The following is a 16,121-nucleotide window of genomic DNA, read 5'->3' as shown; positions in this document are numbered from 1 at the left end:
ATTATTGGGCAGACAGGTAGCCCTGCCCACCCGGAGCCACGCCCCTTGCTAACCCTCCCCCTTGTTCTTCTCCCCCCAGGCTGTCCGGATTCCTGCTGCCACCTCCCATCATCAGCACGGGCTCCATCCTGGCACTGTGGTTCACCACGGACTTCGCCGTCAGCGCCCAGGGCTTCAAGGCCATCTATGAAGGTAAGGCTTGGGCTGACCGAGGGGGTCACTCTGCATGTGGCAGCGTGTGTGGCACTGACTGCCCTGACCCGGTGGTCCCCTGCCCTGGGTTTATTCTGCTTGTCGGTGTGTGGTGGTCTCAGCCCGCCATGTGCCTGCTCCTTCAATGGCATTGAACCCATGCCATGGCTCTTGTTTGATGCCATTCAGCTTTCCTCAGTATTGAGGCCTGAGGGCATAGCTCCTCTCCTGTTTTGCCGATGCCCACTTTCACCCGCCGTCGCCATCTGCCCGTCGCTCTCAGGTGTCGTTTTTTTTTTTTTGTCTGTTGAAAGCTTCTCTTTTTATATCGACGTTACCTTAGCAACCAGTGGGCAGAGCAGGGGGCTGTGATGTGGGGGTCCACATGTGGTCACAGTGGGGGTCAGGGCTTCATGTCGAGTCACACTGACATGATCGGACCACTCAGGTGGTGACCTGTTAGTCGAGAGACTCTAACGTCAGTGGCAGGTGGTCACCATCCTGTCTGGTGGTCTGCCCTCTTGTTCTGTGCTGGGTGTCACCTGCCACTGACCTCAATGCTTAGGCTGGTGCTGCGGTCACTTGGGTGGTCCTTAGCTGCTGCCAACTCTCCTGACATTTCTTTTTGGCCACTTGATGACATTTGGGGGGGGGGGTTCACATTTCTTGCCCCCAGCCTTCACTGTGGTAGATGAGGCCTCCTCTTCTATTTGTTTATTGGTTTATTTAGCCATCATGTACGCAAGCTGCCCATCCTGGCATCCCTTTGGCCAGAGTCATGCTAGTTGGCACTGCCAGCCCTCCTGGGCGTCAGGCCCACCTGAGCACACTGTGACAGTCACTTTGTAGATTGTCCTTTGTCATCTTCTGCTAACATTTGCGACCACTTGATATCTCCACCACCCCCCACCTCGGTCATTCAGTTTCAACCAATCAGCTTTAAAGTTAAGCTATGACATCGTGAAGGAGGGGCCTAATGCTGGCATCAGACTGAGTGGGCATTTCTCACCTTTGGTGTCTGTGCAGAGTGTGGTGTTGGGTTTTGTTTCCATGGTTTCATTGTGACGCCATTTTGTGTCTTTATTTTGAGCTACTGTTGCTATGAGGTGACATCTGGTTGCTAGGGGTGTGTCCTCTTCAGTAGGGTGTGGCTTCAGTGGGTGGCTGAGAACTTTGGGGGTCTTATTTTGGCATAGCTGCCTCTTCCTCTTGTCTTGTCCTCTCGTTTTGTCACTTTGATGACTTTCCTTGTCATTTGTCCCTTTTTGTCACCTTTTGTGTACTTTCTCTTTTTTCTGCTCGCCTTTCTTGTTCAGTTTGAGTTGCTTTGTCTCGTGCTAGTGGGCGGGGCCTCGTGACGCTCAGCCCTGGCCCCGCCCCCTGCCTGGTATACTGTTCATGGCACCAGTGTGGTGGCCCCGCTTTGGCCCTCCTCTCGGGTTTCGTTTTGTCAGCTGTTCTTGGGCTCTGATTGGTGGGCTGTGGGCTCGTCTTCTGGACGTGTCAGCTGACCCTCGTCTGCGCGTTGGGCCGCGGCTCTCGTAGTTCAGTTCTCTGTATAGCGCCTTTCAGGCTCAGACTAAACTAGACTGACCACACGTGGCACACTCACGAGGACCCGGGTGGGTTTAAAGAGACCCCCGCCATCTAACGGTCCATATTGAGACAACACAGGAACCGACAGAATTCAAGGGGAACATCAAGTGGGGGTCCAGAAATCTCCAACTGGCCACCCACAGTATTATAAGACCCCAATGCCTCACTGTTCAGGTGCTTTGATTTGGTGGTCACATTGACAGAGCAGATGCCAGTCAGATGCCAGCCGTAGCTCCGAATTCAGTCAAATAACATGCGGTGGGTTTCCAAGTCTGAGACAAGATGGGACTCAGTGGGGGGTGGAGGAGAGTCTGGACCACAGTAAGTGGTTGACAAAAATGACAAAGGACGGTACCAACTGGTCAGGCATGGTAGGGTGATGTTGAGATTACAATGCATAAGCTCAGAAACAGTGCGGACCACCCATTGCAGACTGAGACCCTGAAGAAAAGAGCCTCAGTAAAGAAAGAGCCTCCTGGAGGACAAGGCTGAAATGACACCTCTGTGCCTTAGAGGACAAAGAGACAAAGAGCAGGCCAGCAGATATCGAGCCCACCGATGACAAGTGGCTGGGCGGGCGTGTGGCATCAGCCTGGATGAGTGTTCAGTACCCATGTGCCAGCTCATACCAGCTTGAGAAAGCAGGGCTCGAGCCACCCGCCACATAAAAGTGGGCACTCATCATCACCTGAAGAGCATCCTTCTTCAGTTCCCCTCCTGGCACTCCCTTTGGCTTCTGCTTCTTGCCCAGTGTGCCCAGTGCCCTGACTGCTCTGCAGGCCATCTTTGATTATAGAGTGCCTCCTGTGTCCATCTGTCTGCCCATCTACTGCTGTGTATAGTTCCTTTCACTCTGTCTATATGGTATATAGCGCCTTTCGAGGGGCTGCTGTCATGTCCCATCCATTCCTGCCTTGTGCTGCCCGGAGGGCTCCCGGGATTCTTAGGTGCCCACCACCCACATCCGTTTCTGAGCCCAGAGCCCTTGGCGAGGCTGGAGTGGAGTCGCCATGTAATTGAGGCTGGCGAGACACGCATGCCAACGACGGGTTCAAGCCTGTCAGCGGGTCACCTAACGATGACACAAATTTGAGCCGACGGAGGCGCCGCCACGCTGCTCGCCACTTCTAGCGGTAATGAGGAAGATGGCGGAGTGAATTGACAGCGCGCCCCGCATCCGTTCCGCACATAAAGGTGCAAATGAATTTGGTGGCCGAGCCGCAGCCCACTAAATAGAATTCTGCAGAAGCTTCCGGCACTTCAGGAACAAATTAGTCCGAGCGCACGGCGGCAGGAAATTGAAGAAGCTCCTCCGCCAGCTCCGCTGCCACTTTGGCTGCTAACTGCTTTTTAAGGACTTTCCTTCTCTGGTGAAGTCCATCCTGGAGACGGGAGGTGGCACAGCGGGTATGGTGGATGCCATGTGGCCTCAGGGAGCCATGTTCAAAGACTTTACCACTCGCTGAGTTTCTGCAGTGACTGGGCATCCCAAAGATGTGTGGATGAGGGGACGGGCATCTCTGACTGGGTCCTGTTACTGACTGGCACCCTACACAGGGATTGAGCTGTAAAGTGTGCCAAGTGCATGCCAGGACTCCATAACGGGCCTAAAGTGTCAGATGATGGATTGGCAGGTCTTCATAGTGTTACTGATCTCCATCGGGCTCCATGCTGTAATGATGGGTGAACATTGTCACATGATTCAGGTCTAACTTCTGACTTGTACCCACCTGCATGCCCATAAGACCCATTAACATCATTTGGCTCTCCCTATGCTTGGACACCTCACCCACAATACAGACAAGTGAGCCTCAGGTTGGCACAGGGTGCTCTTTGGGTCAAATATGCTTGGTTTGCCCTTTACCAGACTTGGCATTTAATCCCATTGACTGGTAAAGTGCCAACTGCCCAATTTACAGGACACATCTCAGTATGATGACCATCATGCTGGCACTACCACCAAGTGCTCCATATCTGAGACTGGACAGAGGACCACCCTGCAGCCTAGAAATCGGTGCTCTAAAATTGCTGCAGGTGGCAGAGCTCCTTGGGTCAGCTGCGCTGATAAGAAGCTCATAAAGTGCTGAGTGCCAACTTCATGGTGGAGACGACGAGTCCAAAGCAAAGGTGACATGAAGTGGAATCGAGAACAAATAAGAAGGGGGTCACTGGGTGGGTATTAAATATCGGAGAAAGGCAAGGACCACTTCAGATCATTCACCTTGTGCCAGCCCTGACCAGAATCCACCAGAATCACCTGGGCAGGGAGTACCTGTGGGCAGTGGGGGGCTCAGCCAGGTGGACAGGATCACCTAATGATCTTTGGGTAGGAGAGATGGTAGTGGAGATCCTATTGTGTGTGCCTGTGCCAGGTGCCCAAGTAGCATGTCTGAATGATTTAAACCAGGAGAGCTTAGGCTTGGCATGAGCCGTTAATGGGCAGGGAGGACGTGAACCACCTCAGCCACTAGGTGGCACACTTTCTATTCACACATGCCATTTGTCCTCCAGGCCAGTGCTGAGTGTGATGTCATCCACAGTGCCACCTCTGAGAGCACAGCTTATGTAGCGCCCTGCTGGCAGAGTCCTCCCTTTTATTCAAAGGGGATTAGAGTGGCATCATGGAGTCTCTTGTGATCCGCAGGAAAAGGTGCAGGCCTGAAAAACAGAAGCCGGGCCCCAAACTCAAGAGGCAGGCTGATGGCCCAAAATGGGGCAAAGGTGTGAAAAGTTCAAGAAATGACAAACGCATCGAACTAAAGGAGAGGGTTACCGTAAACCCCTGGTCTTCAGGAAAAAAAAGAAAAAGATGATTAGTTATGTAACCTTTCAAAGTGAATTCAAAAAATGTAACGAAGACAAAAGAAACACAAATGACGTAAAAAAAAATATTCAAAGGCCTAAAGAGACAAAACAAAAGTCCAGCAACCCTCAGTCACGACACCAACTCACAGCGGTGCTCTGAAGGATCTGAGCCTCCGCCCGGAGTAAATTACAAGAGGGCGGTCCTACAACTCAACATCAAGGTGGCCCCACCCCCAAAGCTGAGGGCGGTCCTACAGCCTAATGTCATTGTGGCCCCACCCCCTGATACTGAAGACGGTCCTCCTGCTCAATGCAATTGTGGCCCCACCTCCAAAGCTGAGGGCGGTCCTACAGCCTAATGTCATTGTGGCCCCACCCCCCCATGACCAAGGGGCATCCTCCAGCTCAACCTCATAGTGGCCCCATCCCCAAAGCTGAGGGCGGTTCTCCAGTTCAATGTCATTGTGGCCCCCCCCCCAGCAGAGGGCACTCCGACTCATCTGGATGTCTTTGGGCTGTGGAGGTGAACCAGAAGAGCAGGAGAACACGATGAGGGAGACGGGGTGAACACGCCAACTGCACACTGATGGAGGTCGTCGTGCCCACTTTGCCACTACCTCCACCTTTGTCTGGATTCCAATCTGGGCCGTGGGTCATGCTGTCCTGCCTGCTCTCCTCTGTGCCACCTCCTCTTTCCTTCACGGGTCATTCTCTTTCGTGCTCTAATCACTCGGACTTGCATTTAATTGTTTATTTGCTCTCTCAAGCTGTTTACACACGATGGCACGAAGTGTGACATATCTGAAAGTACCCGCCGTCTGCCCTTCGCTTGAGTGCCAAGTAATGATCACTCTTTCTTAATTATGAGGGATGAGGTCAATGGAAGCTGGGAGGACTGAAGGGTGCCCATTATGATGAAGATGTTTTAACTGCTGTGCCAGTCACTTTAATGCCACTGTGCCCATTCTGGTCCAGCTTCACGTGTTTTGTTGTCATACATCTGACCTGAGGTGGCCTTTCAGAGGGGGAGACCCACCATTAGGACAGGTGAGCATCAGTGGAATGAAGGAGGAGGTGGAAATGAGAGCAAGGAGAAGACTCCAAAGAAAAAGAATGACAAGGACATCTTAGGGACATCATGCCCAGAGTGCAACCGAGAAAGAAAATGACAGAAAAGTCCAATCAAAGGGGCTCCAAATCAGCAGAGGGGGTCACAGGTGGCTTTGGCACTTTATCAGACAATGCCATGTAATAAAAAAACAGGCGGTGTGGCCCCCCAGTGGTGAAGATGTCACATTGCAGGCCTTAGTGTCAAAGGCTCAGCTGCCAGCCTGCATGCCCAGAGATGCCAGCCATGCTTTTATTAATTGTACAGTTTGATGTGGTCACTTTTGTATTTGTGTCACCACATGGTGGCCTTTTGTACAACTGAAGTCATGTAGTGTAGAGTTGCTAACCCCATTGCCAGTTCCCTGTCCTGGGGTCACCTGTAAGCGACGGTGGCACACAGTGCTGAACATCCAGTTGTGGAGCTTGGCGAGGATCACTGCAGTCAGTTAATGTGTGGGACCCTTGGCTTGGACGTTTGGCCCCCTTTTTGGTCTTCTAGGCCCCCAGATCTTTGCTGGTTTAGATGAAAGTGAAAACAACCCTTCAAAGTGTCAGGACTGCACTTTGAAGTCACAGGGTGGGTGGCATTCTTCTCCAGAAATAATAACCCACTAGGTGCCATCCTGATGGGGTTCCTTCATAATTTTAATGCTTCATCTCGATTTCATTAAACTGCGAAGGCTCACCTCCTCCTCCTCCTCCTCCTCCTCCTCGCTGCTCTCCATGGTGCTGATCTCAGCCCCCCACCTCTCCGCTCTTCCTTTTTGGACTGTGGAGACCCAAACCTTTCTAGGGACCTCCAGGTGAGGCCTCACTGTTGTGTTATTTAGATGAAGTACACATAGGGGGCGCTATATAGCCTCTTCTGTACTCCTCAGCCAGGTCACCTTTGTTTAACTCCTTCAGCTCCTTCAGCCTTCGCTCCTCAGCTGCGCTCCTCTGGACTTCCTCTGGTGCTGTTGTGTTGTTTTGGTAACATGAAGACCCAAAGCTGGACATGGGACACCCCATGTGAGTCTCACTAGTCTGCTTTGGAGCGTACTTAATCCACACACCTGAGAGACGCTATATAACCTACCATCCAGTTCGCCTTCCCTCAGGTCACCTCTTCAGCTCCTCAGCTGCGCTCCTCTGGACTTTCTCTGGTGCTGTTGTGTCGATTTTTGGTAACACGGGGCACTGCGGGTTGAGGCCCCCCTGGTGAGTTGCCCCCGACTTGTCAGCATTCCATTACCAGTGCACTGTGACTCCCAGGTTCTTCTCGTTAGCAGGACTTTTTGAGTTTCAGGCCTCATGCCCCGGGTCCCCTGCTATGCGTCGGGCATGTCCTTGTCATCTGTCCTCCTCCGTTCATTGTTTAGTGGTGCTGTCATCGTCTGAATGCGACTCAGAGATCAAACTCGATTAAAAAAATAAAATAAAGCAAACGAATGCAAGAATCTGTGGCATCAACGAGTCATCGTCTCATGAAGCGCCTGTCACCTCTCAGTCTTTCTAGTTACTACTTAGCACCTCCTGAGTCAGCTGCTCTGCCCCGATGGTCGCGTTTGTCTGTGCGGACCCTCAGCTCGATGTCTCATATTCCACCTGGTCCTCAGGGGGCACTCAGTCCTGCTCAGGTGTTCTGGATGTCACAGGTTTTGTGCCATCAAAGGTTGCTTTAGTTACCATGTGTCCCCTTTTGTTGGCCACTGCTGGACGTGTCCAGCCATTTGAGGGCACTTAGACCCCCAGCCCAGCTGCCTCGATGTTTGCCAGTATGATGGCAGCTTTTCTTTGCCATGTGTTGATTGCTGAAGACCACTGGAAGGAGACTCAAATGAGGTGGTGGTGGCCCGGTGGCTGGACTTTCCATGTGGTTTTTTTCTACAGGTATTCCCATTGTATCCCTCGTCTCTAATGGTTTTATAGCGCCTTTCAGTGGTCTTGCCATTGGCTGATGACATCTCTATGGTGGCCGGGGGTCTGCCGTATTCTTTATGCTTTAGTTTCACATGTGTTCTGAAGTGGCTGACATTTCAAATGGCTATCTGATTTATTTTGTGTGTGTGTGTGTGTGTGTCCAGTTGAAGATGCCCCCCTCCCTCGGCTGACTTGCCCCCTGCCTTTCACCTGGCACTTACAGTCAGACTGGCATCAAGGGCCTCTTGCTGTCACGTTCCTTTCATTCTGCTAGCTGATAACATCTGGGTGTCCATTCTTGGTAGATGAGGTGGACGAGGTCACTCCAGATGGCTATCACTTTCAATTTCCTCGGCCCGATTATCTGCCAGTCTTGATCTCAATGAAGACGGCGCAGTGGAACTCGAGTCATTTAACGTGGCTGGCGCCGCTTCTTGTTTCATCGACTTTCTTGATGTTTGGCATCAGTCACAGGCGGCTGACCGCTCGAGTTCTCTTTGTACTCCCCAGTGGACGCTGGTCTTAAAAACGATCGCACTTGAGTCCACCAGGGGGCAGCAGTGGGAGAGATTGTGTCACTGAATGGGGGCTGACAGCAGGGGGCGCTCCACCATGTCTTTATTTTTGATGCTGTCCTTTTAGGCCTGTCAGGGACTGAATGACCCGGTCAGTCTGGCATGTCCAGCTGGCACTGATGATGAGTGTGAGAGTCAGTGAGCCATAACAGTGGGCAGAGGTCACTCTGCTGGACTTCCTACAATAATAAATGACCCCCCCCGCCTTGATTGACCAGCTGGACATTTCCTAAGATCTGCCAGTGTCCAGTCAGTGTCCCCTTGTCTGTATGTCCCCAGTGCTCCTCTTTTTATTTCATTTTCTTCTGCCCTGTTGACACGGTCACCATCTGTGGGCACATCAAGTCCTGGCTGGACGCTGATTCAAGTACAACAGGCTGCTCCTTGATGGTGGACACTAATTTCTGTAAATGGGGACCCGGCCTTGTCCACACACTGACCACCATAAAGTGACAATGAAAGTTTCTGAGCTCCCCACTCGAGGCCTGTTTGTGAAGTGTGTGGTGTCACGGGACAGAAGTGGGCACCAGGGTGGCATTTATTGTAATACATTGCTGAAGTGATTGGATGTCATGGGTACTGCACATCCATCTGTGTCATGTGATGTCATGCCTCACATGGGCACTGGCAAGTGATTCAATGAGCTTATATAGCGCCTTTCTACTGGGACCCCCCTGCACCATGCCAAGGTGGTTTTCACACATTTTACAGTGTGAAGTGACATAATGAGCCAGTGGGGGGGCACCCCTGCTCTGACCTTGAGCCTTCCAGTGCCCACACAGTGATGGAGCGCCTCCTACAGGTAGTGGCTGGTATTGTCTTTGTGGACCCTCTGTGACTGCCCCCCCCCAGTCTCTAAGGGGCAGTCCATTTTTATCTCATAGTGCCTTGAATTGATTAAGCAGCTCCCTGAATGTCATGCCCAGCTTTTACCAAGGTGTGCCACCAGGAGGCGCTTTATGGGCCTCACACCTTGGCCTGAAAATAAACAAAGTGAGCACTAAAATGAGAATCCAAGCAGAGCAGAGCTATATGGGGGCATCATTCGGGGGTCCGGCATGATGGGGCCTCCTGCAAGATGGCCAGATGTGGTCACCAGGTGGAAAGCCGCCGGTCGAGCCCCCTCCCCATCATTCCCGGTCTGTGCCAGGCATCAGGCTGCTGTGGTGGACGTGACTGCCATGCAGCGGTCCAGATGACCTTTCGCTCACCGCCACATTGATTTCCAGTCCACCTTCATATTCTCGAAATTCTCTCGTCTCCACTCGTTTTTCTGAAGTTTCTGCTGACCGTAATGAGGACGTCAAGCTGGCTGTCTGCGCCGTGAAGTCTTGGACTGGACGTCTGTGACCAGGCTGAGCCCGGGTTAAACATGTTGGCAACGCTCACCCAGTGCCAGCTATTCTGGGGTCTCATTGGGGTCTGTGTCTGCACTACAGCCACAGGGGTCAACTGAGAGATATTGCAGACCATCCAAGGCAGCGTGAGGGGACAACTCATGACTGGCACTGACGGATTTAGACAAGCCCCGCCCCCTCACAACTCCCTTGGCGCAGCCCACTGCCAGCCTCTTTTTGTTTTTGTCCACCATGCAGGCCATCTGTCCAATCAAACTGTGATGCCCTGGGCACTGCCACTCTCAAGCTGAGATAGCCTGGCATGATTCATACCAAGTGTGAAAAGTTGCCAGCCTGCTATGGAAGGCGCTATATAAACGATGACCAGTTGACTCACAAAGGATTCTTGGCCGGATGTTGGCCGTCAGTCCAACTTAATTTCAGGGGCTTGCAAGTCTTCCAGTCCAGATTGGTACTATAGAGCGCCTTTCAGGACGGTCCAGTGGTATTTCAAAATACCAACTTACCGGGCCAATCACAGTACGTCTCTAACACCATATAGCGCCTTTCCAAATGGCAGTCAGTCCACGTTGGGGTCCTTCTTCAGCAGCTTTACAAAGTGGGCTTCACTGCGCCATTCACAAGTCTGGGCTGAGAGTGTATAGCGCCTTTCATAGGATTCGGGCACAAACAATGCCTCAGTGACCAGTCTGGCCAGCTTGGCATATGATGGTGGACTGACGCCTCACAGCTCCGGGGTCCCGGCCTAGTTGCTTTCTGGGTGGGCTTTGCTTGTTCTCCCTACATGTGTGGATGTTCCCCTCAGGTGCCTCTCACATCCTAGGGGCATACAGGTGATGTTCACTGGTGGCTCTAAACTGGCCCGATGTGGAGGTGTGCCAAGGTGTGCCCGGGCAGGAACTGGCAGTCCATGCAGGCAGGCAGGTTGTGATTCATTGCCCTGCTCTTCATTATCTCAGCCAGTGATTTATAGCGCCTTTCACAGACCTGTTATGACTGAAAGGTCCAGACAAAGCTCACGTCAAGGCAGGATCAGAGATGACACGAGAAACTCCACCAGCGTCAAGGGGTCTCCTCATGGCGCCCTGCAGAAGCCCCCTTGGCGGCAGATCGGACTTCAGTGGCATCTCCCAGGTGTCTTGTTGTTAGAAATGAAATCTTGAATGCCATGAAGGTGGGACGAGACCCCTGAGGTCAGTGTGAGATGAGAGGAGGCGTACCTACCAATCTGCTGCTGTGCCAGTGAGATGAACTGCTAGATGGCAGGACCGCTGGGCAGCACTGGCAGACGCCATCTTCTCTGGGCTCGCTGAGATACACCATGTGATTTGTGTGGCGCCCCCACCAGGCGCATGTGATCATCCATCTACAGTCACCTGTGTTGTGTGAAAGACGCTATATAGATCCAGCGGTCAGTGCTGCCATCCAGGGGTCCGGGTTCAAGTCCCAGCACTCTAACTTACTGTGCCACCTGGGATTTCTGTGAGTGTGCCCTCTGATGAACTGGCATCCCAGCTCTGATTTTTTTTCCTTCTTTTCACCCCACGCTACCAGGAAAGACCCCCCCCACCACCTGTATACCCACTTAATAACACGTAGGACCTTAAACAAATGAAAGACTTGTTATTGGGGGCACCCAGTGGCTCAGTGGGCAGACTGCTGCCTCACAGCTCAAGGGGTTCAGATCTCAGAGCCAGTGTGTGTGTGTGCCCGCTGTTGAACTGGCATCCCAGCCATGACATTCTTGTCCTACCTTTAGCCTGAGGCTGCCAGTTCAGGCCCAAGCAATTGGGCATTTAAGTGATGCCCCCCCCCCCTCCAGTGGCTCACAGCTCAAGGGGTCCGCGTTCAGTTTCCAGGCGGGTTCACTTCCACATCCCATACACTGGCTTGACACTGGGAGGGTAGTTGTGTGCCACTGGTGGTGGACCTTTCAGAACTATGATGGAGGGGTCAGGGTGCCCATTTGTGTCCCCCTGTGGGCTGAGTGGAGGGTGATGGGTGGCATCTCTTGGATGAGCGAAGTTCTCTGCTTTTGATCTGATGTGAGCAGCCATGATTGAGATGTTGATGCCCCTCAGGTACCCGATGTGTGAGGATCCTGGCAAATGCCAGCACACTTGGAGTCATTCAGGGGATGGCAAAGTGGCTTGTTGTACACTGGCATGGTACCAGGCCCACCTTTCCGCCATCGTCCCGCTTGGAGCTGGAGGTGAGCAAATGCAAACTGCCACAAGACGTGAAGTGAAGATGGCCAGTCACTCTCACCACTTGGAGGGCATCCAGAGGGGCTCAGGTAGCTCCATCCTCGAGGGGCCCTCAGGGCCGAGTGCCAGCCTGGTAGAGTTAGTGCCGGCAGCTCATCTACTGAAATCACTGAAACCGATTGGCGTTGGGCTGCTGAGTCCGCCTGTCTGCCTTGACTGGTCTTGTGCTGTCATCGTAGGTCCACCATGTCTGGAACTGAGTCCCCCTCTAGTGTGTCTGATGTGGCCTTGATCCCTCTGCTCCCCTCATGCTGACCACAGCTCTTGGACCCCCAGGTCTGGACAGCTCCAGCTCTGCTGGGACCCCCACAGGAGGGCATCAGGCAGGTGTCATTCCGAGCGGCCACCGTGCTGCAGTCTCAACTTGTTATTGAACAAATCATGGCCAATGTGTCACCGGCAAGTGACAACACCATGTGTGTGGGCATCAGACTCTTACCTAGGACCTCTTGGGGACCTTCTGTGGCTCCTTCTCAAGTTCTCTCTGTGCTGTCATGCCGACTGGGCACATTAAACTGGGGCTGCCTGTGGTGTGTCACTCCTGCCTCCTGCTAAATCCAGGCGGTCCTCACCAAGAAAGGCACTATATGGCACTGAACTCATGGGCATCTGCCACAGAATTGAGTAGGTGTTTCCCCACCATCAGCTTTCTTTTCATTTTTCTGCTGCCTTTTTCCACAAAGTGGGCGAGAATGGGCATCTTGGCATTTAATTGAAAAGAAAGAGGCAGCTTGGGTTTGTGTGCCAATATGAGAGCTGCTTGGACGTCCACTGGCACCTGCCGAGGTCTCACTTACTTAAGAAGCTAAGCGCCTTAATGCCACCTGACTGTAATATAGCGCCACCTGACTGTTAATTATATAGTGCCAGTCTTGTGGTGGTCTCATTGGTTGGGGGTGTGGCTCCCCCTTTATTTTCCAAGCATGTAATTATTGAGGGGGCCGACCTCCCCTCCCCTCCTCTCCCCTTCTTTCCTATCAGCTCCCCCCCAGAGCCCCTTTAGATTAAATGTGCACTGCGGCTCGGAGATTTCGGACCCCTGGGCAGGAATGAAAGTCGGAGTCAGCAGGCGCCTTAAAGCCTGGAAACGTCGGCAGAGCGATTGTGTGGACGGCTTAATGGCGGAGGATTTGGGCTCGGGAGACGTGGCTACGATTTTATGGCTTCCAAAATAGAATCGAGTGCTGCACGCCACCTCGGGTGGTCCGTTCCTTTAATTTCCATTCTTATGGTGGAGGGCAGCAGGCAGTGCTGACGAGACGTTAAAGAGGCGCATGTCTTTGCCGCCTGTCCTGGGCTCGTGATCGCGCTCTGCTGGGGTCTCATGCCAGCCTTGGCATCCAGCGAGGTCTGCTTGATGATTTCAGCCCAGGCCGCTGGGGGTGGGCACCCAATGGACAAAACGAGAACTGGAGTCCCAGGGTGGGCTCAGCCTAAAAGAGGCACACTGAGCCACCATGAAGGAAGGGTGTTGGCAAATGGCAGTCAGGTGGTGCCAACGGGTAAACTAGCAAGTGACCAAGAAAATGTGTGGAGGTTGGAGACATGGTAGTCAGAGTCACCTCAAGTCGAGGTGTGGGCACACTTGGCACCCTGGCCTATTGAGCCCTAGTCCTGATGACCACTTGCCTGTGGCTGGGCTTGGGTGACCCAGCAGACCACTTCCAGGGATCTCCCAGTAGGCACATGTGAGGCTCCAGCCCTGACCTAAATGAGCAGGTTACCCCCATCACCACCCCCCACCTGGTGCCCCCTATGGGGGGGGGGACTCTGACACAGTATGCTTTTGCCACCCCAAGCCCAGTCATTGACCTGGCACTTCTGGGGTGTCTCACCCCTCGACATTGTCTACCGCCCCCTGGTGGTGATCCTTACTCCAGCCATCCAGGTATGTGCCAGCTTTGGTGTTTCTGCTCCAGCTGATGACCCCCTTAGGGCCCTTCCTAAGTTTGGAGGGTCTAGTGCCCCCTGCTGGGTTAACTGTGGTGACCAAAGCTGCCATTCCCAGTCCTCCTTTGACCTGCTGCTGTCCTACTCCGGTCCTGCACTGTGCCAATGCTACCAGGGCCTCCTCAATGCCATTCAGTGACACAGGGGGCCAGAGCCCCTCCAGGCCGCATCAACCACATGGCAGGAGGAAAGAAAATGGGAGCACCGAGAGAAAAAAGTCACAAGAAACACAGCAGGCAGCAACTTGAACCCGGGACACTTACCACTGCGCCACCTCGGCCGTGTTTCACTCAGTTTGAAAATGGCAAGCAATGCTGGGCTGTCACCATACTGAAGGACGCTGCTGGGGGGGGGGGGGTCCAAGTGCCCCCAAATGGCTGCAACCAAATTTAATTAAAGTGACTCTTTGATTTGTGTGCTGTCACGTGTCATGAAGGATGGGGGCGAGAATAACGAGAGAGTGCCCCCTGTGGACCACGTGGTGTCATTTCATATGGGGACCACTGAGACTTCACCAGGTACTCGAGCTGAGGGTCTGCACAACACCAACTCGACTTGGAAGGCATAGAGATGAATGTGAAAGGCGCTATATTCCCCCCTCCACTGCCCATTTCTGTTCCCCCCCCCCGTTCTGAGCCCACCCAGCCCTAGCAGTTGGGGTTTTCTGCCCCAGTCTTTCCTCGCTGGGGGTCTTTGACTCGTGTCGGTCTGCATGTCCAGTGCAGCGGCCAGCATGACATTTGGTGTTTAAGGTCACTTGAGTCGCTTTCTGTGACACGTTGTGAATCTGAACCCGCCTGGCTGTGGGCATTTGCTTTTCGTTGTTCGTTACTCGCAATGCCAGCCTTGGTCGGCGGTTCAAGGGGGGAGACAGCGTTCTGTGCCACACGCTCTCGGAGAGTCGCCGGCACTTTGAATGAGTCACTAGGGGTGTCGGGCCTGCAGACGCGGAGCTGGCTGGCAGTCACCCTGCGGTGACACTCTTGGGGACAGTGGGGTGTGCCTGGGACCTCCAAATCCCCCGTTTTCGCCCTTTCGTTCACGCACTCTGACCTGAACTCAGCTAAGGGGCTCGAAACAGAAACGAAGCAATCAGGCTGAGCGCAGCGGACGCTCACGGTGGTCCGCCTCGGCTTCCCACTAAAGCAGGAGGGTCACCGATACGATCTGCTAATGACCTGATTGTGGGGGGGGGGCGTCAGACAAGATCGCGGTCGGGGGCTTAAGTGCCGCTAATCCACTCTGAGGAGCCGCCAGTCCGCTTGATAAGCCGCCACTCGCCACGCTGTGCCTGCGGGTGACTGAGAGGGTGACAGGGACCACCTGCTCTCCGTACCGTCAGCATGTGTCTGCAGACCTAAAGGAATGACGTCATGTAAGGACAGGCCAGTGGCCCCCCGACAGCCCCCAGTGTTCACAGCACGTCACATCAGCCTTCGGGGCACGCAGGTCTGAGCCACTGGCACATAGGCCTCCATTCTCCTGGCTGGTATGGGGTGCCAGTCATGCCAGAGCAGAAGACCCTCTAAGGTGGCCTCCCTTTAAATTCCCCCTTCCACCCGCTTCACCCAGCACAGCAGGGTCTACCCTGGCAGCATAATGCTGGAATCAGCCCTGGGTGGGATGCCAGTCAATCACAGTGCCCCCAACAACAGCCCTGGTCAGGGACACACTCACTCTGGTGGGAGTAGATCAATGCCAACCCCACGTCTTTATGGTCTAAAGAGACACTGGGCATGGGTGGCACTGGAAAACTCCTTATTCCGCATGCCAAGGCTTGCCCCCAAATCCCTGTGGTGCACTTCACCTGTTAACTCTGACAGATGGCATTTTGTCTCTTTGGTCTCTTTGGGTTTTGCTTCTCCTGGTGCCCGCTGAAGCAGCTTTTGCACTTGTCCATACCCAGATGATTAAAGATAAGCCTGATCTAGAGGGCAGTGTAGGTAATCAGGTGCCACTGGGACCGACAACCTGCATGGGCAGCAGAGCTGTGACCCCCAAATTATGAGACACTAGTCTAAGGGCAACGCCACATGTGGCCATCAAAGTGCCAGCTGGCACTGTTCTCTCAGAACTCTAGGTGGTGGAGGGAAAGTGGCACAGAACCGATTTCTGATGCCAACAGGTCAGGAGGCATTGTGGTCTGGTGGCTGTAGGACATGAGAGATTACCAAAGATGGGCACCAACTGGCAAGGAGCCTGGCAGAGAGAGAGAGAGGGAGGTGATGGAAGGTGTCACAGAGCTTGTGATACGCGAGTGCAGATGCCACCTCACTGGACTTGGTCTTGGTCACTCAGTGCCAGTGCCACAGTGCATTTCTTGCTGTGTGTTTTGCTCCCTGTGATCAAGGGGTGTGATTGCTTCA

General features: G+C 53.5%; 1 protein-coding gene across 1 annotated transcript in view; it reads left to right on the top strand.

The window, feature by feature from the left end:
• The window catches only part of LOC114665777 (CUB and sushi domain-containing protein 1-like), a 299,098-nt gene that overhangs the window by 60,227 nt on the left and 222,750 nt on the right, over positions 1-16,121 (top strand). Inside the window, exon 3 of the mRNA XM_051919387.1 lies at positions 80-192. Coding sequence (XP_051775347.1) covers positions 80-192 — 113 coding nt within the window. The remainder of the gene's footprint in view (positions 1-79; positions 193-16,121) is intronic.

This window comes from Erpetoichthys calabaricus, chromosome 15 (genome assembly GCF_900747795.2).
Source record: "Erpetoichthys calabaricus chromosome 15, fErpCal1.3, whole genome shotgun sequence".
NCBI classification, from domain to species: domain Eukaryota; kingdom Metazoa; phylum Chordata; class Cladistia; order Polypteriformes; family Polypteridae; genus Erpetoichthys; species Erpetoichthys calabaricus.
This window is presented reverse-complemented; position numbering and strand designations above follow the sequence as displayed.